General features: G+C 38.5%; 1 protein-coding gene across 1 annotated transcript in view; it reads left to right on the top strand.

Moving 5' to 3' along the window:
* The window catches only part of cacng2b (calcium channel, voltage-dependent, gamma subunit 2b), a 93729-nt gene that overhangs the window by 40504 nt on the left and 25650 nt on the right, over positions 1-27575 (top strand). The window contains 1 exon segment of the mRNA XM_028454783.1: positions 12406-12489. Coding sequence (XP_028310584.1) covers positions 12406-12489 — 84 coding nt within the window.

The following is a 27575-nucleotide window of genomic DNA, read 5'->3' as shown; positions in this document are numbered from 1 at the left end:
TACCAGCCCTATTGGTCCCTGGTCTTTCCAATAATTCAAATAATGTAGCCCTTTCGTATCCCGAATTCCCCACTCCTCTTAAAGTTCCAAGGTGGATTCCATCTGAAAGTTCTGAGTTTTGAGAGCGCAGCCCCCTCCATCGATGACTAACGGATTCCAATAATGCTTCGATCGTATTCCAAATTGGCGATAAATCAGGAAAATACCAGTTCCAATCAGCAGAAGTCCTGCGATCATAATTCAATCTGGTCTGGTGGACGTCTTCCACATCCTCAGGACTAACTCTCCCATTGCCCGCCTCCTTGGGAGTCTGCTGGTGCCTATCTCCAGCTTTCTTCCTGCGCTAGGCGGGGCTACACCCTGGACAGGGCGGCAGTGGATCATATTTCACATATAAATATTGACCTTATCCATGATTGGATCACAATAATCTCCATACAAGCTGAATATCTACAGGGTAGAACTGAGTGGATTTCCTTCTGTTCCTCTCCAAGAACACAATGAAGTGTTTTGTATGGCTATGTTCTTCTTTTTGTATTCACTACAACTCACTGTATTGCACGATTATGCGTGAATTAGTGAAATCTCCTGAGTCCTCACTGCAACAGTTGCACATCACAGTCGGAGGCGGTGGGGACTGACGGACAGCGGAGACGTTTTTGGAGTCGTTACGCATCCAGTGGAAAAAGTCTGTAAATGTGCTGTAGTGGTACCGATCCAATATGTGAGCGGGTAAAACGATGCTTTTCGTGCCCTAGGGCTGCACACATCGGTTCTGCTGCTACTGAACGCCTTTAGATCCTCGTGCAGGATACATTTTTTAAAGCAATACCCTGAAGTGTTTGTTAGTGTTGCTCTTTACTCTTTAGGAATAATGATGAAACGTTGCATTAAATTCAGCCGAGGTATGTGGAGATGTATAAACTGTGGAGGAGGGGTGGAGCTCTGTTTCTATGAAGAGATGAAGAAAGAAATGTGTGTTTTCAGTGAGCTGAGCTGATAGATACGCACCTTTGCTCTGCAACACCTCGTCTTTGAGCTCTGTGATGTTGGTGCACCGCTGCAGCTCAGGGATTACTTTAATGGTACTTTAGCATACAGATAGACTGAGCAGTGAATTAGCATAAGGAATAAAGCAAGCATTTGCAGTACATACTGTGGCGGTTCAAAGGAGAGCATTTACACTTCACATTTGTCTGTTTTTTTTTCTCCTCAAACACACACACACACACACAACGTTCTCTGCTTCTCATCGTGAGGGTGAAGATGTTAATGCTTTTTAAGAGCTGCGTCTCATCACTCTAACATTTACTTATTCTCAGCAGCCAAGAGGTCAGCCAATAAGCTAGCTTCTGATTGGCTTCTGACAACAGCAAAGGTCTCTCCTTACTGGTATAAATGATGGTTCACACTGAACTTAAATGAGTCCACAGGACCGCCCTGACCCCCAAGGAGCTCAGAACATTATAGTATCTGCTGCATGTTTAAACAGAATGTATAATTTAACAGGGAGAGCGCCACACTTTATTACCACAAGGTTTTACAGTGTGATATGTTCTGGAGGAGCGCTTCAAACTATACGTAGAGCTACAGTATATAGAGGAAAGAACTGTTTGTGATGGTGGTGGTAGGCATTTGATTTAGTACAGTGGTTCTCAAACAGGGGTACAGGAGCACATTGCTGGGGGTACTAACAATTAACAATTCATGTAAGGAATAATCGGGACATGTTTCTAGTTCCTTTTAAGGCTGTTTGTGGGACAAATTCACTACAAACTAACTGTACTATTGCCCAATAAAATACTATATTTTCTTGTAATTTATGGATCCAGAAATATTTAATGCTGTGGAGGTAATTTTATCATATGAAAATAATTAGCTAGATTTTACTCAGGAGACCTTATGTAATTAGCAGGGTTGGGTTCAATCATAATTGTAATCGCATAATTGATCATTAATTACAATTATGACGTAATTATGATCGTATTGTAATTTTAAAAAATCTGTTATTATTGTAATCATAATTAAATTGTAAATTGAGTTTGGATAATTGATTTTGTAATTGTATTTGCAATAAAAAAAAGTCTATAAAAATTGTCAGTTATAATTTAACACAAAACTAAGGGAACCATGTTACAGTTCTATGCACAGTTCTACACATACAGTATGTGGGTATAGTTAACAATTATTAAAATATGTTTCATATCATGCTTTCCCACATTTTACCATTTAAAAAAATGTAAATCTAGAGGTATACTGACAGAAAGAAGGCTCAGATGCCCCCACCAGAAATATTAAAACCAATATTTTCATTAATTATGAAGCCTAACAAGGTAATCAATAGATATGAAAGAAAACAAATGATAGATATTTGTTGTTAGTGTATTTTACAGCTGATTTAGGACCCGTTATCATAAGAGATGCTAACAGAAAGCTAACACGAGGAAGGTTAAGTTTTATTAGGTTATTTTTTGTAATTGAACTTTAGTGATTGTAATTGACTTTCTGAGGATGAAAAACAATTGTAATTTAATTTTAACTATAAAAAGAATGCTAGTAACTGTAATCTTAATTGAATAGTAATTAAATGTGCTTAATTGAAAACGTAATTGTAACTGAAAAATGTAATGACCCTCAACCTGGTATTTACTACTAAAGTAATCACATAAAAGTTGGAGTTTAACTAAATTCAACTAAAATTAAAGACCACTCATTATTTTGAATTTGTAGATTAAGCCTTAAAGAACCAATATTCGAGACACATTAATGGGGTTTAGGGGAGAACCCGCTGTTCCACAAATGAAAAAGTATATAAGGGTACAAATTATTTGACAAAAATGTGATGGGGTACACCTGATGAAAAAGATTGGGAACCACTGATTTAGTAGAAGTTGCTATTAGTGGTTAAATCAATTGTTTTTGTCAAAGTATCTTCCAAATCCTCAGCAGAATTCTGTCCTTGGAAATACAAAACTGGTAATGGGAACACCTGCATGTTGAAAAAACTCTTAAATATCACAAAAAAGGTTTTTACGCTTTCAGGAGGAGGTTTTTCAGACGTTTACGTTATAAAATGTATCGCAAAAGTGCAATGGGTGCACTTTTACCGCTATTACGTGATCTACATAGTCACATGACCACTTCTCTGAGAAACATGGCGCGGTACGTGTGGACAGAAAGGAACCGAGTCATTTCTTATCATTAAATGTAAAAGTGTTTGAAGCGTCTATCTTGAGATTTCACAAGAGTTACGAAGCTTATTAGAGCCCGATTTGTAACAACCACCAGAAATGTCTTAATAAAACCCGAAATGTAATAACTGGTCAATTAACAAAGTACTGAACTTATTTGTGAATTTGTGATTCTACATGAGTCTCAAGCCATTAGCATCATATTTCACTGCTAATACATTGTTCTCATGACTCATAACAGCCTGTTCCTGGGTTTTATTATTGTTAGGGGCCAAGGAACCGCGTATGTAAGCATATGCGGTTCCGAGGGCCCCCCCCTTGGAAGCAAAAACTCACATATGTCCGCCAGCAGGTGGCGCTATAACCAAGGTCAACATGTTTTGGCCTATAACTCCCACACCGTTTGTTGCACTTTCAAAAACTTCATATCCACAGATTCCTTGAATAGCAATGAACCACCTGGGCTAGGCCACGCCCATTTCCGCTTGGACTTTTCTCGGAGCAAAATCACGAAAAACGGGAAAGCCTACTTTTTGGAACTCCTTGGGATTTTGTCCAATCAACGTGAACCTTGGCACGTCGAGTCTTTAGTTGGACCTGATCTAAAGTTCAGCAAATAATTTTGTTCGGGCAAAATATGTGCAAATTATTAACGAGTAAAGTTTTCTAGCTAGCTATAAAAACGCGAACTGGTGCATCTCTCGGTCAAAATAAATGCTAACAACATCAAGTCTGAGATCCTTGGTTGTCATGTGACTGTGAGTGTATGTGCTAAAGTTGAATGATGTAGGCCACTAGGGGGCACTACTAATATGGGATAGTTATATCTATTAAATGGCAAAACCGATATTTACCAAATTTGGTGGGTATGATCTTGGGTCCCTCCTGAGGCCAAATCACAAACTTATTTGAGATTGATCAAAGTGGGCGTGGCTTATTACATCAAAACATATAAATAAACAAACATTTATTTCAGCTGAATTTTTATGTTGAGGGCTGTGAAATTTACAGGGTAGATATAAAAGACCACACAGACCACCCATACCAAAAATTGTGCCACTAGGTGGCGCTATATATGCAAGCACATTTTGGCCTCTAACTTTCACATTTTAAATCACATCTCCCAAAACTTCATATCCATCTGTTCACAGCAAATGGCACGTTGGCCTGTGTCCTGACGCTTGTCACAAGCCGTCATCCTTCGTGACGTACTTCCACGGGCTCCACGAAACCTGGGGGCCGAGTCGCGCGGGAAGGCTTGACCCCCTTTTATAACTGCTGGCAGTTCTAGTTATTATTATTATTAAAAACCCCAGAAAGTGTAGACCAAAGATTAACAATGTTTTTTTAGCAAAGTGGAGGCCGCAAAAATGTGATTGTCTGATCCAAGGGCCACATTATCAACATTCATGTCAGTATTTAGAATAATGGCCAATCGGAGCGTTAATACAGGAACAGGAACAACAAAGAAAGATTTGTGTGTTTTTGTTGTTGTTTTATGTGTTTTTGGAGTACTTTTGTAAATTTTTCTGTCATTCTGTATATTTAGTTTTTGTGTGTTATGAGCGATTTTGTATATTTTTTGTTGTCATTTATCTTTTTTGGGGGGATTTTGTGTATTTTTGTTGTCATTTTGTAAATATTTCAAGCATCCATTTTTAGTTGTGTTGAGTTTATGTAACTGTGTGTTTTTGTTGTCCTTCTTCTGTGTTCGTGTGTAATTTTGTCTACTTTTGATGACTTTTGTGTTTTTCTTTCTGACATTTTGTGTGTTTATTTTGGCTGCACAGAACTCGACTTTGGGCTGCCAGATGTCCAAATCTGGATGTATGCGGTTTTTACTTTGGATGTTACAAAGTGTAACATTACACAGTGGTTAGCATTAGCATCAATGTCCCGCAGCATAGGGATCACAGGTGTATGCCACACTGGGTCTGGTACCAGAGGTGAAAGTAATGGAAGTACTCACATTACTGTAATTGAGTTGCTTTTATGGGTACTAATGGGTTCTAAATCAGTCATTTTACTTATACTTCAGTTCGTTTTAAATTAAGTTAAGTGAATTGTTACATTTCTACACCCAACCATTACTGAGTAAATAATTATTTTTTTGTCTTAAGATGATCAACAGACATTGTGAAACTACAAAAAAAAGAAATGACCAGACATCAATCAAATGCATCACATCATAGCCGACCAATCAGATTAAACGTAATGCACGGAACCAAAACAGCATTGGATTGAATGGTTTTTCAGTATCTGTACTTTGAGCCTGAGAATGATTTTATTTTTAATTAAATTCATTGGTGTTATTTATTTTTTTTTTTTTTAAGAATTGCACATTTTGACAAACCTTTTATTTTCTGCAGATGCCTTTGTGGAAAATAAATTAAGTTCCAATCGTGTAAGATTTGGTCTCTTTCTTTTTAAGTTTGTACATGAGATATTTACTGTATGCAAGGGAACCGTGGCAAGATATATTACCATAAATAAATGAGTAACTAGTAACTTTTACTTTGAGGTCTATTTGATCGAACTACTTTTAACTTGTACTTAAGTATTTTATGTATGACTTACTTGTACTTGAGTACAATTTCAATCAAGTAACAGTACTTGTACTTGAGTATAATATATCAGTACTGAATGGAATGAGATGGAGTCAAGTTGTAGCGTTTACTGGTCAGATGTGGACACAGGGTTTATTTGGTCGAATGGTTTTTGAGGCAGACTGGTCTGGGATTCAGAGGTGTGTGTGTCCCAATGAATGTGAAGTTGTTCTCTGCTCTCAGGGTTTTGTATGCTGCTGATAGTGCTAAGCATAACAATGACAGAGTCTCTGAGATGAGACCTTGACAAATGTTATCAGTGTACGATGGTATCTGGCCTGCTTAGGGCAGTGTGACCAGGACCAGGAGAGATTCTGTTGTCACATCAAGTACTCTATCAGTACATCTGACTGGTACTTAAATGTGGAATTTGCATGTTCTCCCTGGGTGTGAGGTTTACACCTACAGTCTACAAACAAGTGGGACTGTTTTTCATTGGTAGAGTGAAGAAAGATGTTCTTTTATATAACTTGTACGGTGGATATTTTAGGACATCCTCAAAGCTCAGAATCAGGTATCAGATATCAGTAAAACCTCTGTCATTTAGGAGATTTTGCTGAGTCATGAGTCACTTTGGTCTGATAAATGACAGAGGTTTTCCTGATACCAGATACCTCACCCTGACACCTGAGGATGTCCTAAGTTGTACACCGTAGTCTTGTCTTGCAGTTGGAACGCTACCATAACGGCTGATCTAGAGATAGATTTGGACAGAAAAAGAAAGCTGCACCACATGCGTGTGTCAGAAAGAACAAGAGTTAGAAGTAGCTGTATTTGTACTGTACATGTGCTGCTGGTGCTGGTGCAGTGTAGGTGGGGAAGCGTTGGAGTGAGGGAGCGTGTGAAGGAGGGGGGGGGGGGGGGGGGAGGACACTGTATGAAAAAGGTTTGTAGAAATATGATTGTAAAGCGTTCTGTGACATATTGTAAGACGACAGCAAGGAGTAAGCCTAATGCAAAACAGAGTTAAGAACTAGACCATGGCTTTGTTTTATTAAAGCTGATGCTGAGGAACATCATCTTATCCTGGTGGTATCTACATCTTTGTACATCGCCTAGCAACCACTGCATTTTTTATGTGTCATGCTTCGACTAAAAACCTCTTTGCTTTGGAAGCGTGACCTTATGCTGCAGGTTTAAGAATAAAAACATGAATCACGTTGTTGCTCTAAATCAGGGGGTGTCAAACTCATTTTAATTCAGGGGGCAAATATGGACCAGATTGACCTCAAGCGAGCTGTAGATTTTAGGTGGAGAAAAAAAAATATGAATGTTGTTACAGATTTTTATGTAATTTAGAGGAATTTTGTAGAATCGTTTGAGAAATTGCAAGATTTGTGGAAAAATGGAGAGTTATTTCCACAATTTGCAATTAAAAATGATTGCATTCATGTGTTATAAATTAAAGAAAAATGCAAGACCCTGAAAATATTGTAGAGTTGCTGAATTTGACATACCTATAACTAAATTATTTGGTCATTTTACTCTAGTGTTTCTTAAATGGGGGTACGCGATGGCACTACGGGGGGTACTTGAGAAAGAGGGAGAGAGGAGAGTTAACAAATGAAAGTAAATAACATGTGTGTTTTTCTGTTTATTTTTAGGTAAAAAAATGATAATCAAACTCAATATTACCAGTAACTCACAAAACAACAACAAAAACATACAGAATAAGAGAAAAATATACTGAATAATAAAAAGAACAGACAAACAATGACAAAATAATAACACACTTAGAGAAAAAATACTTACCATTAATATCAACACACAAAACAACCACAAAGACCCACGAAATGAGAGAAAACACACAAGATCACAACAAAATACACAAAAATAACAGAGAAACATACAAACAACATAAGAAACAACCAAACAACACCAAAAACACACACAGAGAAGAGATTTCATTTAATACCAATAACACACAAAAAACAACAAAACTCTACAACAGAAGTTTTTATAGGAGGATTTCACACTGTCTATGATTTTACTGTGTTTTAAATCGCCTACTATAGAACTACCTAGTGTTGTGTTCAAGACCACACTATCTAAGACCAAAACTTGCCCGAGACCAGAATGCACCAAAACCAAGACAATAATAATAAATCAAGTGTTTCTAACCCTTCCTTAGGGATCCTCACAATTCTGCAATAAATAAAATTAAATAAATAAAATACATTTTTTTTAATTGCAATAACAAAAGATGCATTGCTGTCTTGAAAAGATTGCACTTCTTGTAGTGTTGACCTCCGACAGCATGTGCAGACAAAGTAAAAAAAAAAAACTGAATATTTCTTTTAACAATTTGAGCCTGTTTTTGCTTATCTTTACCCTTTTTCTGCATCTAAACTTGCCATATTTTAACTTGTTTTCATCACTTTTTCTTGCCATATTTAATGCATTTTTACTACATTACTCCCATTCTTCACATTTCATTGCCTTTTCTGCACATTTTCTCCACTTTCAAGAAATCTTCAGCTTTTTAAACCCTTTCCACCACTTTTTCACCTAATGTCACATACAGTATGTTGACCCATTATTGTCATTTTATCCTCTTTTAACCGTATTTCATGCTTATTTTTTGCCAATTTAACCACATTCACGATTTATCATGCCCATTATTTACCAGTTTAAACTAATTGTTCCAATATTGACACTTTGAACCTTTTTTTAAACCACTTTTTCTGTCTGGATAGTGAAAAAATAGGATTACCAAATCCGGATAAATTCTATCCGGACTAAAACCAGGCCTTGGATTTGGAGGTGCTGATTCTCATCACGACCACTTCACTGTGAAAAGCTGTTTTATTTTACCTTAATTTACATATAAATGTATGTGCTAAACTGGGGCCTGAATTTGTTGACTCACCATCCAAATCATTTATAACAAGTTCGGATGAACTACGGCCAAGCCCGCAGAACGTCTCCGTGCCAAATAACCATGTTCCCGAGAATTGCACCAAGTAAAAGAAGGTCTCCGAGAGGCTCTGGACATTCGCTCATAGAGTATCTATGTCAAATTACAGCCAGATTCAACGAGCATTAACGGAGGAGTAGTCATTTGGAAAATGGGTCCCCCTTACCCCCCGTGGCACATACGGACTTATGGGCCCCATTCACTTATTGATATGTGTCAATGATTCGGTACCACCAACTGTCACAATATTTGACTCACAAATAAATGAGAAATTGACTGGAAATTGGAAATTGCCAAAAAAAATGGCCCTAATTGATTTGTGCGAGACTATGTGCCCATAAATTTGGAAATTACCGGAAATGGGGGGTGAGCCCCTTCACCCCAATTAAAAAAAAGGGCTCCAAGCATCTCATCATATTCATTCATACAGTATTCATACCAAACTGCATTCTGATCTAATGAGAACTAACGGAGGAGTAGTCATTTGAAAAATGGGACCCCCCCCCCCCGATGCCCCCGTGAATTGTACGGGGTAATGGGCCCCATTTATACATTGGTTTGTGCCAATGATTCAGTACCACTAACCGTCGTAATATTTGACTTGCAAATAAATGAGGAATGGATTCATTTTTTCTTTTGGGGGCCCCCCTGGGCCACAAATCAGAAATCGTGCTCCAAGCGTCAATCCGTACACATCCATTGATTATTAATACCAATGTTCAGCCTGATCCGTTCACCAATAACAGAGGAGTAGTGATTTAAACTTGTGTACACAACAACAAGAAGAAGAACAAGAACAAAGTGAGAGGTGTTTTGAGTCCGGTAGCCCGGCCTAAATATGGATGTACCCATGTAACAGTACAAGCAACATATATGAACAGTTATTTTACTATTAGTTATCTTCATGCTTTTTTTCATCTTGACATGAAAAAAACTACAACTCAAGGCAAAACATTTGTTGACACAAGGATAAAACGTCACAACCCCGCCTATGTCCGCTGAAGGGCTTCAGCTGTAGAAGTGTAGAGTAGTGATATATCTAACTTCAATACTTGATAAATGAGTGAGTCATACATAAAATACTAAAGTACCAGTAAAAAAGTAGCTCATTTAAATAGTACTCAAAGTAAAAGTTACTAGTTACTTTCAGCGGCCACGTTTATTTTTGGTAATAAATCTTGCCATTGTTCCCTTGCATACAGTAAACATCTCATGTATAAACTTGCAAGAAATCTTGCGCGATTGGAACTTAATTTATTCTCTACAAAGGCATCTGTATAAGATAAAAGGTTTTGAATAAATTAACACCAATGAATTCAATTCACAATAAAGAAATTGTCAGGCTCTAAGTTTAGCTACATTTATGAACTCTATGAAATTTAATGTTGTTTTGGTGCCGTACATTACGTTTAATCTGATTGGTCGGCTATGATGTGTCACATTTGATTGTTTTTTCGTTATTTCATTTTTTGTAGTTTCACAATGTCCGTTGATTATTTTAAAACAAAAAAAATAGTAATTTACTCAGTAACTGTTGGGTGTAAATTACTTTACTTTTTAAGTAAAATTACTTATTTAGAAATAAATTTGAAAAAGTACCCATAAAAGCAACGCAATTACAGAAACTTGAGTATTTGTAATTCATTATTTTCACCTCTGGTCAAGAACTTGACACACCAACGCTTTGTTTGTGTGTTTGACTCCATCCTGGAGTCATCGTAGTGCCCTTAGTGTACGTCTCCCTTTGTAGTAGTAGCACAGTCACATTTACACAACAAAACAATCACAACAAAGAAGCACAGTATTCATTCATCACATACAGTCGTGTCAGTCTCAGGCACACGCTCAGTTCATGCTGTAATCACACGATGATGAAAGCAAACGTTACTCTGCATGTTGAAAGGGTTTCGTCGTGGGTTCCTGGTGAATTATCGTCTTTAATGCATCCATCAAAGTCTACCTGATAAAAAAACACTTTGTTCATCTGAGTGTTTGCAGAGGTGTATTAAAGATATGTAAATATACCAGGGAGGCTGTTGTTAGATTCCTGTCAGGTTTCCTTTTTGTTTCCCCCCTACAATCACTTTTATGTGCTGCGCTTTGGTTGGAAAATTGTTCTCTTCTCTGCTGTCATGGTACAAAAATATAAAAAAACAAAAGCTTGGTTAGTTTGCTCATCAGAACCGGCGAGAAACTCCTCCCATCTTTCTCTCTGCTTTGTTGCTCTTTTCCCTTTTTTCTCTTCGCCATTACCCAGAGGTGTAAAGAGCACCGATAGTAGAAGTACTCAAGTACAAGTAGAATTAACTCAAACATAAAATACTAAAGTGCAAGTAAAAAGTAGCTCAATTAAATAGAACTCAAAGTAAAAGTTACTAGTTACCCAAAATGATCTTCACTTTTTATTTTCTAGATTTTCTGACCAATTTCTATTTAATTAAGTATGAAAAGTATGTGAATTATGTTTAGCATGCCTTCATAAACTGCTGATCTGAAATCAGTACAGTATGTGGTTTAGGGTGTACATTTTTAAAATAATTTACTCATTAACGGTTGGGCATACAAATGAAAGCTGCTATAATTAATTAGCATCTATTAGCTCTACAAACTCTTAAAACCTTCCATTAGCGTAGCACATCATCCAAGTGAACAGGCTGCTAAGAGGAATATTTACATCTATAAAGATTCAACTTTATGGTCAAGATTGTTTTCTAACAACCAAATAAACATGTATGTTTAAAATAAAAATATGAATGTGTGAAGTACTTTAACAGTGCAGTGTTGGATGCAAGACGTATCTCTCTATGAAAGTAAGGAATCTGTCTGTCTGTGATGATGATGTAATTGCTGTAGAGAGTGATGACGTCAGAATTTGCAGAAGTTACACAGTGATGATGTCATCAGTGCCAGCTGGGAGCAAATACAATTTTCAAGGGGGCGCCATTGAGTCATTTTATCATTCACATGTCCAATCCCCCCAAAATACCAAATTTTTCACCAGTCCTAATACGCATTAAAATTTTAGTGAGTTATTGAACGTGTTTAGGCCCTAAATGTGATCACTTTTTTGTAATAATAATAATACTAATAAAAAAGAGGTGCATTACAATAGGGTCCTACACACTGTTGTGCTCGGGCCCTAAATATAATAAATTACACTAAAAACACACAATTAACACTAACAACACCAACAATTACAAGGGAAACACACAAATAACAACAAAAACATAAAAAGAACACCTAAAACACACAAGAAAATCACACAAATATGACACTCGCCTAACGTGTTTAGGCCCTAAAAAATGTGATCACTTTTTTTGGAAAAAGAAGAATAAAAAAGAGGTGCATTACAAAAGAGTAATGGGTCCTAAACACTGCTTTAGAGATATACTCAAAAAAGTACTTGTAATCCATCACTTTCACGTCTGCCATCACCTCAGTCCTAAAAGCTTCCAAACTTCCATGTTTCCGTCATTTCTGTTTCCCTTCAGTTTAAAACCACGTTGCGTTCACATTATGTCTTACATCTCTTCTCTTCATTCCCATCTGTATTTTCATGATGACTTTCATGACGTAGCCACAGATAATAAACATGTAGACAAGATAGAATGGGTTCTACTCAGTATTTCCAAATGAAAATGAATTATTCATTGAGTATTTATGAGTCGTGTGTGCTTTCATCCTGTCACAGGTTCTTTCAAAGGCATGTGTAAGCAGATAGATCACTTCCCCGAGGACGCCGACTATGAGGCGGATGCTTCGGAGTACTTCCTGCGTGAGTCGCTCCTTCAATTCATTTCTTAAGCTTATTTTATCCATGTTTGTCTGTCTATTTCCTTACGCTAGTTGGGTTTAGTAAGATTGGCCGATATTTCTTCACTATCTTCATCAAGTGCTTGGAGAAGAGTCTTGTGGCTGATAATTCATGATTATGACCAAATAAGATTAAACAGTCCAGTTTAAAATCTTGTCATTAAGTAGCGTTCATCAAACCGTGAAAGTCTGACCTGTCAACTGGAATGAAAGTCAGTCTGGGCTGTAACTGGACTGTAACTGCTATAGGACACTTTAGCCCCCCAAAGTAAGTTATTATACACAAAACAATAGATAAAACCCAGAAAACTACAGCAAAAATACACACATTTACTACAAAAACACACGACGACCAAAAATAACAGAAAACATATACAAAAACACAAGAGTACAACAACAAAAAACCCCATAAAACAACAGCAGAAATACATGAATTTACTCAAAAATCACACACGATGACTACAAATATACAAACACCTAACTTACACAGACTGACTCAAAAAACGCACAAAAAGACTCAAACATAGAAACTTATAACCAAAACAAATTAAATGACAACAAAAAAACACAGTGACTCCAAAATCATTAAAAAAATACAACAGAAATAGACTAAAAACACGCAAAACAACAAACACACCAAATTATATATATTTACATATCTATTTACCTATAAAAGCAAGAATGTTCTGTGTGTGTGTGTGTGTGTGTGTGTGTGTGTGTGTGTGTGTGTGCGTGTGCGTGTGTGCGTGTGTGTGTGCGTGTGTGTGTGTGTGTGGTGTGTGTGTGTGTGTGGAGCAAATATCTCCCTGACTCGGTGTCTGTTCGACCTGAAACTTTGTCAACAGCTTCCAAATACCCCAAGTATGTGCATCCGTTATTTTGGAGTAATTTGAAAAATCTACCAAACAACAACAAAAATAAGAAAATGACTCAAAATATACAAAACTAAATATTTATGCAAAAAAATAGACAAAATGGCAAGAGACATGCACAAAACTACACTAAAAGATACAAAAATACACGGCTCCGAAAAACACATACATCTCAGAAAAATACATCAAATGAAAAAATATAGAAATGAGTAAGAAAAAAAAATATTTATCATGCACATGTCCCATAGAATTAAACCAGGGAAATCGCACATGCTTTTTTACTTTGCACACATAAATAAACCCCTTTATAACACTACAGAGTATGTACACCTCTTTGTACATCCAACCTTCAAACAGATACTCATTTGGCCATAACTGACAACTCTACTTAAGCTCCTCCCACTTTATGAATACATACTTCTGACGGGCACTGTACTAGTGTTTACAAAACAACACCAAAAACCCTTTGTTTTTTCCTGTGTTAATGCTCAGATTGGTCATTATTCTAAATGCTGACATGAATGTTGATAATGTGACCCTCAGGTCAGACACTGTCACTTTTTCTTTTTTTGCCTCCATTGAGATAAGAGGTACTTCTAACACGTTACTGCCCATCACTACTTATTGTTTATTACACTTTTTGTGTGTATACCTGCTGTTTTCTAGTCACAGTAATTTACCAGCTGCTTACATCAGTGGCTCCCAATTCAGGGGTCCGACCCCCTTGGGGATCGCAAGCCACCGAGTGGGGGTCATGAGTTGATTTCAATAATGCTCCTCGGGATGGGCGATAACGACAGATTTAGGACACTCACGTTTGCCCGTCACTTTACTGCACCACAGACAAGCACAGGTGTGTGAGGCCGTATTAGTTCACATTAACACACTGCATTAAGCTTGGGACAACATCTTTTAAATTAAGCGTTGTATGGTTTGCCGCCGTCGCTCGTACCTGAAGCCCCACCCAACCGGCCTCTCTTCCTCGTCCACGGGGAGGGCGTGGAAGTTATCGATTTGTCCAGCCCCGGGGCTGTGGGCGCGCGCATTTTTGCACCGGTCCCTCTCGACTTTACCTCCCTCCCCTCCATGCTTCCGGGTCAAATGCCTTCAACTTCAGGCATTAGGGGAGAAGGTGAAGGAGAGGACCGCAAAGGGGTTCTTGCATACAACAGTTTAAAGCCCGTAAAAATGCTCAGACATATAAAACTAAACACCCTGCTATTGCTGATACTGGATATGATCACCATTCACTGCTGCGTCCGCAAGTCACCTGTTAGCCACATGCAGGATGCACTGGATCAACCTTAAAGTGGCAGTATTATGAAAAATTCACTTTATAATGATTTTGCTACAGTGATATGCATCCCTTTAGCCTCATTCAGAGGGCTAAAGTTGAAAAACTTTTGTTCCTCCCTCCCTTGTTATTCCACATTTTGTAAAAATCAGCTTTAAATAGCCCAGTTGGATTTTTCTCGTGTTGTGACGTCACAACGCGGAAACTCCACCTACTGACAACCCTGGCTCCTCCTAAAAGAATGTGAGCTCCTCCCGCTCAAACTACCTCACAGGTAAAACAAACAGTTTACAATAGAATATACATTATACTTTATAGTCATATATGTAAATCTACATACACTAAATGTGTTCTCTGCATTTAACCCCTCCCTGAAGAGCAGTGGGCAGCCATGGTGTAGTGCCCAGGGAGCAGTTCCATTTTTAGTATCTGTTATATTGCCTCGTATCACCTTTGACATGATCTGACGTGTTTGTGACACAATGCGACGCAGCGATTGGACAAAACAAATGATTATCACCTTAAATGCACTATTCCTGTGGTTAGGAGAGATGAGGAGGAGAAGAAAGTGACTTAGCAGCTTAACACTCTGGTGAGTGTTTCAAACAGATGACTGACTCTGCAGCTGATGCTGCCACACACATACACATATGTTGACGCACTGCAACGTTTATAGCTATTAAACCTTGACTAATTGTTCTGATAACATGTCAATCATTTCATGATGTCATGATGTTTTTCTCTGGTCTGCTGGTGTTAAGCCTGTGTTTGTTTGAGGTAATAAATGCACGAGTCCTGTGTGCACATTTTCTTTTACGTTTTCAGTCTCCACCTGGGATAGTGGGGGTTGCCAGTGTCTGTCATCTTTATTTTTGGGGGACTGAAAGGTTTGGGAACCCCTGCCTTAGAATTATTGCCTAAACTTTTACGTCACCAACAAAAGTTGGATGAGAAAAGAAGCTCAATAAGTTAGGGTCATGTTATTGAGAAAAGATCAGATAAAAGAAATAAAGTTGATTTAATAAGCAGCAAGTGGACGATGTCAGGCGAGGGTCACTGATTTGCTGAAGAAAATTAATGACCACAAAACGATTGTCTTTATGGAGGGGCGGGGCTTCAGGTGAAAGAGTAGCGCTATGGGTCCAGAGCATGACGAAGGTTGTGGAGGTGAAGGACAGGGAGTAGGAGTAGAGGAGTAGGGTACCAGTGCTGAGCTGTGGCCGTCCCCACGGCTCACCAATTAGGACACTTTCATCTATAAATACTGCAGGCTGTGCTAAGTGGGTCAGACCTCTCCCTCTCTGTCTTCACTCCATCCATCCACTTCCTTCCTTCCTTCTTCATTTCCTTCCATTTCAGCCATTGAAGTCCCCATGTCTGCGTTACTCATTACCACGGCCGGGGTCAATTACATTTTTTAATTACAATTATGTTTTTCATCATGATTATGAAATGAAAATAAATTATAATTATCATTTTTTTCCCTGAAAGTCAATTATAATTACATTTTCAATTACTAAAGTTCATTTACAATTTTGCTAACTTTTATTCATATAGCATTGTGATTAGGGGTGCACCAATTGCAACTTTCTGCCGATTTTCTGCCGATTTTTTTTTTTAAAGCCTGACCTGCCGATTCCAATTTTGGCTGATCCCGATTTTTTTTTCTTCATAACAGAGCATACGCCTTTAATGTTCCAATCTTATTTTATTGTAAAACATTGAACAATATGCATGAAACTATACGAACTTGTTGTTTTAACTGCACATGAGGTAGTTACAAATATTTTTATATATATAGTTGTATTATTATTTTTATCAAATCTGTTCACATATAGCAGTTATTACATTCATCATATTTTTTCTGTGACTAAGTTGCCACTGTGAAATGGCTATCACATCCAAATATGTTCTTGGGATATACAGTAGTCTCTTTCAAAACACTTGGCTAGAATTTGCCACCTGAGGTGGTACCGGTAAGTGAAAAATCTGGTATGGGCCATGGACTGTTGAAATATTAATTGAAAATTTGTGTGCAAGGTCATTGAATGCCTCTCTACCCAATCTGTGGCTAAGTTAGGACAAAAGGATTCCGTCATGCTTACTCCTCTACCCCCCCCGTTGTTGTTCTTCTAATAGACTCAATCAATTCACTTTATTTGTATAGCGCAAACCAGAATTAACACACAAGTAGTCATACAAACAAAGTCATCTCAATGCGCTTATCAAAATATAAAAATCATTATAAGAAAGAAAAAAAGCCAACAAGATCCTCATGAATACGCATTTAGTGACAGTGGGAAGAAACAACTCCCTTTAAACAGGAAGAAATCTCCGTTAGAACCAGGTTCAGAGGTGGCAGCCATCTGCGTGGACTGGTTGTGGTTAGTGGACAGAAGGACCAACAGAACAGGATAGAGAGATAGAACATCAGAGTGTCCCAGACTGGTTGAGCCATGAACCACAGATCAGGAACTGACATCATCAGCTTCACGACACCTGAAACAGAGCAGAGAGAGAAGGACGAGGAGAAGGCACTGACTGCAGAACAACATGATACATTATTATCACATCAGCCTGTCTTGGCCTTGGGCCTCACTCCCAGTGGCCTAGTCAACACTTATTATAAAGGTGACAAATCTCTTCCTGTTTATTGGTAAGCTAACAGCGACTCCAAGGTCTGTAAATGTGACTGTTCACAGACGAGCCCATGTCCGCTCTAGTGGTTAGGTTATGTTATGATTCAGTCCTGTTTATGCGGACTGTAAATCATAACTAGCTACATCAGAATTTGAATCTCTTCCTGTTTATTGAACCAGAAAATGCGACTGCTCACAGATGAGCAAATGTCCGCTCAATCAGTTAGGTTATGTTGTGATACAGTTTGATACAGCCTAGAGAAGGGGTATTCAACTCCAGTCGTCAAGGGCTAGATTCCTGAGACTTTTAGATGTGTCCCTGCTCCAACACACCTGGTTGAAACCAATGTGTTGTCATCAAGCTCTGCAGAAGCAGATAACGAGACATTCAGGTGATTCATTAAAAAAAATGTAAGTTTGTCTTTAATGGTTGATGTAACGCCTTTCATCAATTCTCAATTTATCCATTATCTGCAAACTGCAGGATTCTGGTGTTCTCATGCACAGCCACACTTACACTAAACTTGTTGGTTTCCTGTTATCTTGTTCCCTGTTAGCTAATCAAAGCTCATTGTAGAGCTGCAGCTCACTCACAGTAACAGTGTCAGCTAAATTATCCTAATAACAATCTGAAATGAAGACGATGACACATTGTGACAGATGGAAACGGTGCAACATTTGTTTGTCAAAGTGGGATTTCCTTCTCAATTACTGTGCTTCAGATTAATGTTGTCATCCAATTTCTGGGAACAGCCACCAATCTTTGTTCAAGTGAATGAAACAAGTGACTTGATATCCAACGTCTGATGGAGAATAATATGTTGTGTCTTAGTGTCTTTTATTTTGGTAAATACTAGTCTTGGAAATTGTCATTTTTAATTTACAAAACAACAGCAACAACAAACATAAAAGCCATTGTTGTTTCCTGTGTTAACACTGAGATTGGTCTTTATTCCAAATACTGATGTGAGTGTTGATAATCAGATCAGACAATTACAGTGCTGTGATAAAAGTTGCTTTACTGTGTTGTCGGGGGTGCAATAGGGGTTTAATATTGGATCATTGATAATGTAACACTAAGTCATTGTATTGTTCTATGTTGTTTGGTCCGTCTCTAATAGCAGAAGGCAGACGTGTAGTGTCTGGGATCAAATGAGCTCCATCTAAGATAACATGTGTTGTTGCTCCCATAAAGCCCAGCAGTGCAGTGCAATCATTCCCAGTTATTAGGCTTTAGGGTCTATAGCTCCATCGGATCGCAGAGAGCATCATCCTCCACCAATAAGACAAGTGCAATACTCATGTGCTGCACAGATGGACAGATGTGTCACAACTGGGGAACCCTGCTAGCATCTAAAGCACTTCTAACGTCTGAAACACAAGGAGACTGATATTAAATAGAACACACAAGTCATCATTCATTTTGGATGCTTACACTCACTCTCTTCTATTCTCTCTCTCTACTTTCTTTTTCAATCACTCTGTCCCACAGGCCTTTACCATCTCTCTCTCTCTCTCTCTCGCTCGCTCGCTCGCCCCGGCCCTTCCTCCTCCATTCCTCCTCTCGCCTGTGAATTTGTACATGTGGTTACATAAGAGCGAGGCCATAGTCAGCCTTCATCCTGGTGCAGTTGTATTATCAGCCTCAGCCAGAGAGAGATGGGGGGGGGGGGGGGGTGATGGGGCACCACCCCAAATCCTCCTCACTACACCAAATTGTGGAAGGCGCTTTGCTTTGCCTTTACTTTGCTGGTGCTTCGTCTCTCACCCACAGAGCAATGCTGTCATTGTTTTATGAATTACTTTGATTGAATTAGTTTAATTTTAAAAACTTATAAAAACACATGTTGCAGAATCGTGTATTTTACTCAGTTTAACCCCACAGTGCCAGCTGTTTTTTAACATTTTGACTGATTTTTTTTAAAGACCCTAAGAATATTTTGTACTATGACAATCTGAATTCTGACATCAGATTATGAAAGATTAAAGTCTATAATTTCATCAGAAAAAATCATTTTGTTCTTGCTTGTTTCGTTCTTCTTCGTGTTGAATAGAGGCACGTTTCACACAAAAACTTTCACAAAAGGCTGAGAAAAACATATTTTTCTGAAAAAACCTATAGTGACTTTGAAGCATTTTTATTTTTTGCTTTCGGAACACCTCAACATTGGTTTCCTTTTATAAAACTACAAAAAACAACACTGTGACCAGGTTTTTGATGGTAAAATTATTATTATTTTGCTATCTATGTCAGAGTTTAATGGATTTCTTACGTATTTTGGCATTCCTCCAAGTCTCTCCCCCCCGTCATTCTCCACAGATGTAACCTTCCTCTTCCTCCCGACATGCAGAGATGACCCATTTGGCCCAGTTAGTTGATGGTTTTATCTCACGATCGCAGCATAATCACTAATCCCTCAGGTTCACACATGTTCTGTGTTAGTTATGTGGTGGCTGTGAGCTGCTGGATACTTCACAATATCACTCTGTAGCGCCATAATCTCTCTCTTGTCCCTGCTTCTACCTGCTTAGCTAATTGTCGAATCAGTTATACAGATATTTAGCAAAATAAAAGCGATATTTCTAATGTCGACAAAGTATAATTGCGCTTTGACGTGTTTCCATTGAGGGTTGTTTTTGGGCAAGAGCCTCATACTCCTGTGAAATCTCATCCCGCGAGACTTTGCTACAAAAAGACGGACGCTCCAAACCTCCTTATAACACTCTGTATTCCTTTTTTGTTTCACGTTTTTTAAGTATAATGCTAAGAATGTCTGCTCTCCTCTTCTGTTTACACGTACCGCAGTCATGTTTTCATGTGACCAGGTTACGTCAATATTGAAACGTCTGATAAAAACCTCCTCATGAAAACGTTATAAACTTTTTCGTGATATTTGAGTGTTTTCTTGAACTTTAAGTGTCTTTTTTACCAGTTTTTATTGCGCTATTTAAATTTTGCACAATTCCAAGAGTAATGGCAACACAGCTAGTGATCTCCTACTGCAGAGATGGGCAACTTTTATCAGAGCGGGGCCACAAAAATGTCGTCGTCTGATCCAAGGGCCACATTATCAACATTTATGTTGGCATTTAGAATTAAGACCGATCTTAGCATTAACACAGGAAAGAACAGAGACTTTTGTTTTTGTAATCATTTTGTGCAGGTTTACTTAATGTTTTTGAGTTTTTGCGTGTTTTTGGATTCATTTTGTCTATTTCTTGTCAATAAGGCTCATTTTTGTTGCCTTTTTGTGTATTTATCGAGTGTGTTTTTGTTGCATTTTTCTGTTATTGTTGTAATTTTGTGTATTTTTCTGTCATTTTGTGCAATTTTCTTGTCATTTTGTGTGTCTGTGAAGTCCTTTTGTTTATGTTGCTGTTTTTTTTTTTTTTCATTTTGTGTTTAAGTGGTTATTTAGTGTGTTTTTGTTTTGCATTTTGTGTACTTTTGTTGCCATTTGTGTTTCTCAAGTTTTTGTGTGTGAAGTTGGGCTTCATATAACTTCCAACTTCATGAATTACAATTTTGTTTCAGGGGCTGCACCAAATTAGACCAAAAGCCACATGTTGCGTCGCTAGAATTGAGGTCACCAGAGTAGCTGAAGTTGCGTACGGTGTGAACTCACCTTTGTACGTCACATATTATATCAGATATTTAGTCATAAAGCTATCATTTTGTCAGGAAAGCATTTTCTGTTATGTTTTGGTAGTGGTTATTGCATTAGATAGTATGCAAAGATTGAGTACGCAAAAACTACCCAGATGTATACTATATGGGGACATTTTTTAAGTATGCACGATGGGCACACTAGTCATACTCAAATGTCCAATGATGCATTGCGAGCAAAATGTAAAATGGTCCTGGGACCGGCTTCAAGTTAAAAATCAAACCCTTTTCAAAATAAAAACATTTCTTCTTGTCTTCCATTAGTCATAAATACGGCTCTTGTTTTGAAGTTAACCGGAAGTTTAGTCAGTAGCACAATGGAGGGTTCCAAAAATCTCTAAATTGTGTGAATAAAATGTGTAAACATCAGTTTTATGGATGAAATGAGCACATGTTGATATTTTACTTCGTCACTGTCTCACTTTTAAATGTTTCCAGAACTTTCAAAGTTGGAGAAATCAACAGAGATGTTTAGCCTCAGTGTGATTCAGGTTTTTAACGTGCTGTAGGTTCCAAATGCATCTTGGGAAACTTGGAAATATCCTTCAGTGGGAAACGCTCATCATCCTAATCATACTTATAGTACGTATATAATAGACAGTATATACTCATTGAGTTTGTTGTGTATAGTACAGAGTGTGACAATTCGAACACAGCCTTAGATTAGATATTTACCTCAATCCAATGAAAGTTACAAAAAGTAGTTAAATAATAATAGTTATCCAGTTAGCTAGCTAGCTAGCTAACTGGATAACGTTATGTTAAATTAGGATGAACACAAAACCATTATGTGCATCCCTAACTCAAACAGTCATCCTAGCATGAAACTCTACACTAATGCACCTTAAAGGGACGGCAACATTAGTGGAGCTAAGTTTAGAAAGCTCGATCGAATACGTGATGCTAGTACGTACTCGGGATTATAGAACGCTGGGAGACACGTGACGTCAGCCGCGGACGACGTCACCGCCCTCGCTGATGTCACTGCAGCTATTTGTGGAAAACCCAGTTGTGACATGGAGGCATATCACCATTAACATGAGTAATACGACATAATAACAGTAATGAGTGGCAGCTAGGCTAATAATAATAAATAACACAACAACAACCACAACACAGTCTTACTTTATTTAAAACATAGACTGACTGGTGTGTGTGTGTGTGTGCGTGTGTGTTTCCTCTTCTTCTATCTTGGAAATAAGACGTGTATTACTATTGGAGAGCACACACACACACACACACACACTCATGCTGTGGTTATTCCCCTGTAGCTGTTTTTGCTGAGTTCCCACTACCACATGTTCTCTGCTGCTGGGTGCTCCCATGTGGGCGATGCGTGTGTGTGTGTGTGTGAGAGAGGACATTTTACAAGGAGTGTGTGTGGGAGCTCGCTTGTTGCTGTGCGGTGTGTTCGGGAAACACCCCACCTTTGAGAGCGAGCCAGTGAGTGGGTGGTAGGCTGATTGATGGGTTAGTTCACTTCTCTGTGGTGTGTGTGTGTGTGTGTGTGTGTGTGTGTGTGCGTGTGGTGTGTGTGTGTGTGTGTGTGTGTGTGTGTGTGTGTGTGTGTGTGTGTGTGTGTGTGTGTGTGTGTGTGTGTGTGTAACATTCCAGGGGAGCTCCCCTGGTGTTGTCCACCTCCATCCTCTATAATTCAGCCACAAATTACAAGGCTCTCTCTGCCGCAGCTAATGAAACCATAAGTCAAACGGATCAGACACCACACACACACACACACACACACCACTGCAGCACAACAAAAGCCTAACACAGAGTAATAAAAGGATGGTTGAAATTGGATGCAAGGATATAGACACAAAGATATCCAGGCAAGCATAAATGTTAAATAAAATTAGGATTAGAACAGCACTGCTCAATCCAACGCTTTATATCCAGACAAGCCGCACTGAGCGCAGGGTTCGCTCGTTTTTTTGATCCAGTCGGCTTGTTTTTTCGGTGCATCACTACAAACGACAGACATTTGGGTCTACAGAGCCTCCGTGGTGTCCGCCATGTTGTAAACAAAGCTCTGAGCTGCTACGGGAAGCAGGAGGGTCAATTATCATTGGCTGTTGTGGTCCTTTAAAACTTTTTTACTTGATTTTATTTTGCAAACCTGCTTTTGCAGTCTTTATCATTTCCTAGTGACTGCGTTTTTGACACTTAAAATATTTGTATATTATGTAAATTATATTAAGAATTTTATGGAATTACGCCCACAGAGAGAGCATTGTGAAAGACCAAAAAACTTAGGAAAAATACAAACGAGGTGTTAGTGGAAAAGTTCTGCTCCGCCTGAGTCCGAATATGTGCATCCCTCACGGGAAGAATCAAAACTGCGCCCGCGAGAGGCAAAAAACAAAATCGCGGGATATAAAAGTGCTTTTTTCATGAAAAACGTAGCACCAGCGAATGTGTTTTATTCAACTAAGTCTGAATATATGTTTTTTTTTTGGCTATGAGTCAAATTGCGCCCGCTGGAGGCCGCGGAAGTTTGGTGTGCTTCAGCAGCAGGGTCGGGTTAATGCTAATGATGGCTCCGTCACATACGGCTATGATTTCTGACCCGCCCATTAAATTCTGAACACAGAAATTAAAAATAGTTATTGAAGTCAAGCTCCATAATTACATTATAAATGGTTGAATGGCTTATTGCATGTTTTTTGGAATAATTTATGACATTTAATGTCTTTAGAAGAAAATGTCAGAATTTGCTTTACACTGTCTTTAACAGAATCAGAACTTTGAAAATTTGTATTTGACAGTTTGATAAACATACCACTTGTTTTTTTTATATATGTACTTGAATTACATTTAGTTACCATTTACAGTACTTGATATATTGATATATCATGATTTATATCGTATTGTTTAATATTGGGATATATCGTATATCGACATGCAAATTGTATTGTATCACCAGATTCATGGCAATGTACAGCCCAATCATACACTCGTACTACTAGTGAGCCTTATATGCTAATAAGGGGGAGGGGAAAAGCAAAGTCATGTTTGCCATTGGCGCTTTGAAAATATTACAACCAATCATAGAGCTGGATTTCATTCTAATCTCTCCCACTTCATTTCCCACAAGTGAAATTTCAACTATACTAGTAATACTAGTTTTACTGGTAAAGGTTTTTGGCCTCTAGTGTATGGCAAGCAGTAGACTTAAAATATTTCACTAGTAAATTTTGCTTTACGAGTATAGGGTGTAAGAAAAAAAACGATTCTGCGATATATCGCAATATTTAACCGCACGATTATCATATCGATCCAAAAAAATGTCCAAATCGATTTTTTTAATCATGTTATTTAACGAAAAAAAACATTTAATTGCATAACATATGCATAGCACATAAATGCCCAGTCACTAAGTGTCAGTGAACGCACCATCAGACCTTGTTAAACTACATCACTACTCAATGCATTTTAGTTGGAAGTTGATTGCACTTTATTTTCATAAAACATGCTGGGCACTTTTATAGATGTATGTGGTTACTTAAAAAAATTAAGAACTTAACAGAATCAGTATCTGTTGTAGAAGCAAACGTAAAACATCTTTGAAAAATCTAATTTGACAGTTTGATAAATATACCATTTATTTTGTATGTGTTACTAGTCAAATCTCAAAGCTTTCCTAGTTACACAAAATAATCTACTACTAGACAATTTTGTGTTACTAGTGCGCATAAAACCTTTACAGGGAAAACACATTTTGATTACTAGTAGTACTAGTACTCTCAATATCCTCCTGAACTCACCACTTCCTATAACACAACTGGCCCCCATCAAAACTAAAACTGTCTTATTCAAACACTCTGCACCCTGGTACACTCCCGAACTTCATAAAATTAAATCCTGCAAACTTCCTCCTTTATAGTTGATGAATGTAACGCTTTTCTTTCATTTTTCAAACCAAAATTGACACCATTTACAGCAGCTTCAACACCCTCACAGTCTCCTGTTCATCCATACCTCATCATCCAACCTCTGTCTCAGTTCTTTCCTGTGTTCCCAATTGAGCTTCCCATCATTACCTCGAACATGAAGTCCTCAACCGGTATTCTTGATCCCATCCCAACCAGTCTCGTCAAAAAGTGTCTCCCAACCATTGCGTCACTCATAACCTCAATCATCAACTCCTCCATCTGCTCTGGTACAGTACCCACAACTCTCAAACTGGCAGCCGTCACCCCCATCTTCAAGAAACCTGGACTCAATACAGACAGCATGTGCAACTTCCGCCCCATCTCCAACCTACCTTTTCCATCAAAAATACTGGAACGTGTTGTCTCCTCCCAAATCCCACCTCTCCTCCAATAACCTCTTTGAAGTATTCAAATCAGGCTTCCGTTCCCAGCACAGCACAGAAACAGCTCTTCTTAAAGTCACCAACGGCCTCCTCCTTTCCTCAGACTCTGGCCTCTCATGGTTAAAATCCTACCTCACTGACAGACAAAAAATCCTCAACATCAATACCTGCTCCTCCTCCATAGCTCCTTTGTCCTCAGGCGTTCCCCAGGGTTCAGTGCTTGGTCCCATCCTGTTCATCATATACTTGCTCCTTCTTGGTAACATTATCCGCCAGCATGGTCTCCATTTCCACTGCTATGCAGATGACATCCAGCTTTACATCTCTACCAACTCAATCACCAATGAAACCCATTATGCCATGACAAACTGTTTCAATGAAATAAAGAAAAGAATGCACACCAACTTACTCTCTCTCAACTATTCCAAATAAGACATCATAATTATCGGCCCTTATCCATGCATTCATCACATCCAGGCTCAACTGTTGCAAGAACATCCTGTTTGGCACATCATCCCAAGTCCTTCATAAATTTCAATACATCCAAAACTCTGCTGCATGCAAATTCTCACCCACACCCGGAAATGCAAACGCATCACCCCTGTCCTTCAAAATCTCCACTGGCTCCCTGTCCCTTACCGTAACAATTCAAAATCCTTCTCTTCACACATAAAGCCCTTAATTACCAGGCCCCACTCCCTCCGACCTCACAGCTCTCCTATACCCCCATACCCCTCCATTATTTTCTAAAGCTAACCTTCGATCTCTCCCTCTCCGAACCAAGCACCAAACCTGGGGGGGCAGAGCCTTCTCCATAGCTGCCCCCTCCCTCTGAAACACACTCCCTGCACACATTCAGCACTGTACTGACCCTCCAACCTTCAAATCACTCATCAAAACTCACCTTTTTAAACTAGCTTTTAAAAAGTAACGAATAAAGCCACAAGATTCAATCGAGTTGTAATAATTGCTTTTCCCCGCCCTCTTATTAGCTTATAAGACTCACTTGAATTAATCAAACAATGTTGTATCTGTCACTATTGGTGTGGAATGAAAACCAAAGTATGATGTGTTCCAAAAATATCCCAGAAATCCTCTCAGCTCATCATCATCGTGTAGCATTGACTCGCTGTGAGACCATGACGTCTTACAATTGGTGTTTCTGACTACCACAACGTGCTTCATGTTGTTGTGTAACTGTTGTGTTACCTGAGCTGTGTTGTTGTGTAACTGTTGCGTTACCTGAGCTGTGTTGTTGCGTTGCCTGAGTTGTGTTGTTGTGTAACTGTTGCTTTGCCTGAGCTGTGTTGTTGTGTAACTGTTGCATTGCCTGAGTTGTGTTGTTGTGTAACTGTTGCGTTGCCTGAGCTGTGGTGTTGTGTAACTGTTGCGTTGCCTGAGCTGTGTTGTTGTGTAACTGTTGCGTTGCCTGAGCTGTGTTGTTGTGTAACTGTTGTGTTGCCTGAGCTGTGTTGTTGTGTAACTGTTGCGTTGCCTGAGCTGTGGTGTTGTGTAACTGTCAGATATCTGTGTAACTTTAAAGCCTCCATATGCCCACATACCATCGCTAGTCCTACTCTTTTAACGCCGACGCACACGCCGTGTCTGTGCGTCGACACTAGAGGAGGAAGAAGAAGAAACGGGAACAAGTTGCTGTGGCAACGACACATTAACTTATCACACTGTCGTTGCTGTTCACATCTCTAGCTGACTGCCTCACCTCTGTGGTTAGGATCTCACAGTTTAAAATGATTCTCTCTTTAACCTGTAGTGGTCTGTTCACATGACGTTACCTACAGCAGTGGTTCTCAAACTTTTTTGGATCAAGTCCCCCTTTCTCCTACTTTTGAATGTAAGTACCCCATTATTTCCGACTACTACATTTTGCTCAGAATTCTGTGAAAAAACAACTATAGAGCATAATGATGGAATGAATGAGTGATGACACACATTTTAAAGAATCTTATTTTGTAAATGAGTGGAATAAAACAGTATTTAGTGCCTCTTGAATAGATTTATTTCTATAGTTTTTATCATTTCTGGTCATCTCCCTCCTGATGTGGGACCAGGACTGACTCTTGTATTTTCAGTTCATGTTTTAAACCAAGATACTTTCTATCATCATTTTGTGTGTTTTTGGTGTCATTTTGTTCTTTTTATCATTCAGTATATGTTCCTTTTATTTTGTGTGTTTTTGGTGTCGTTTTTGTGTGTGTTGTCTGTATTATTGAAATTATTCTCTCTCAGTTTGTGCGTTTTTG

The sequence above is a fragment of the Gouania willdenowi genome, chromosome 1 (genome assembly GCF_900634775.1).
Source record: "Gouania willdenowi chromosome 1, fGouWil2.1, whole genome shotgun sequence".
NCBI lineage: Eukaryota > Metazoa > Chordata > Actinopteri > Blenniiformes > Gobiesocidae > Gouania > Gouania willdenowi.
This window is presented reverse-complemented; position numbering and strand designations above follow the sequence as displayed.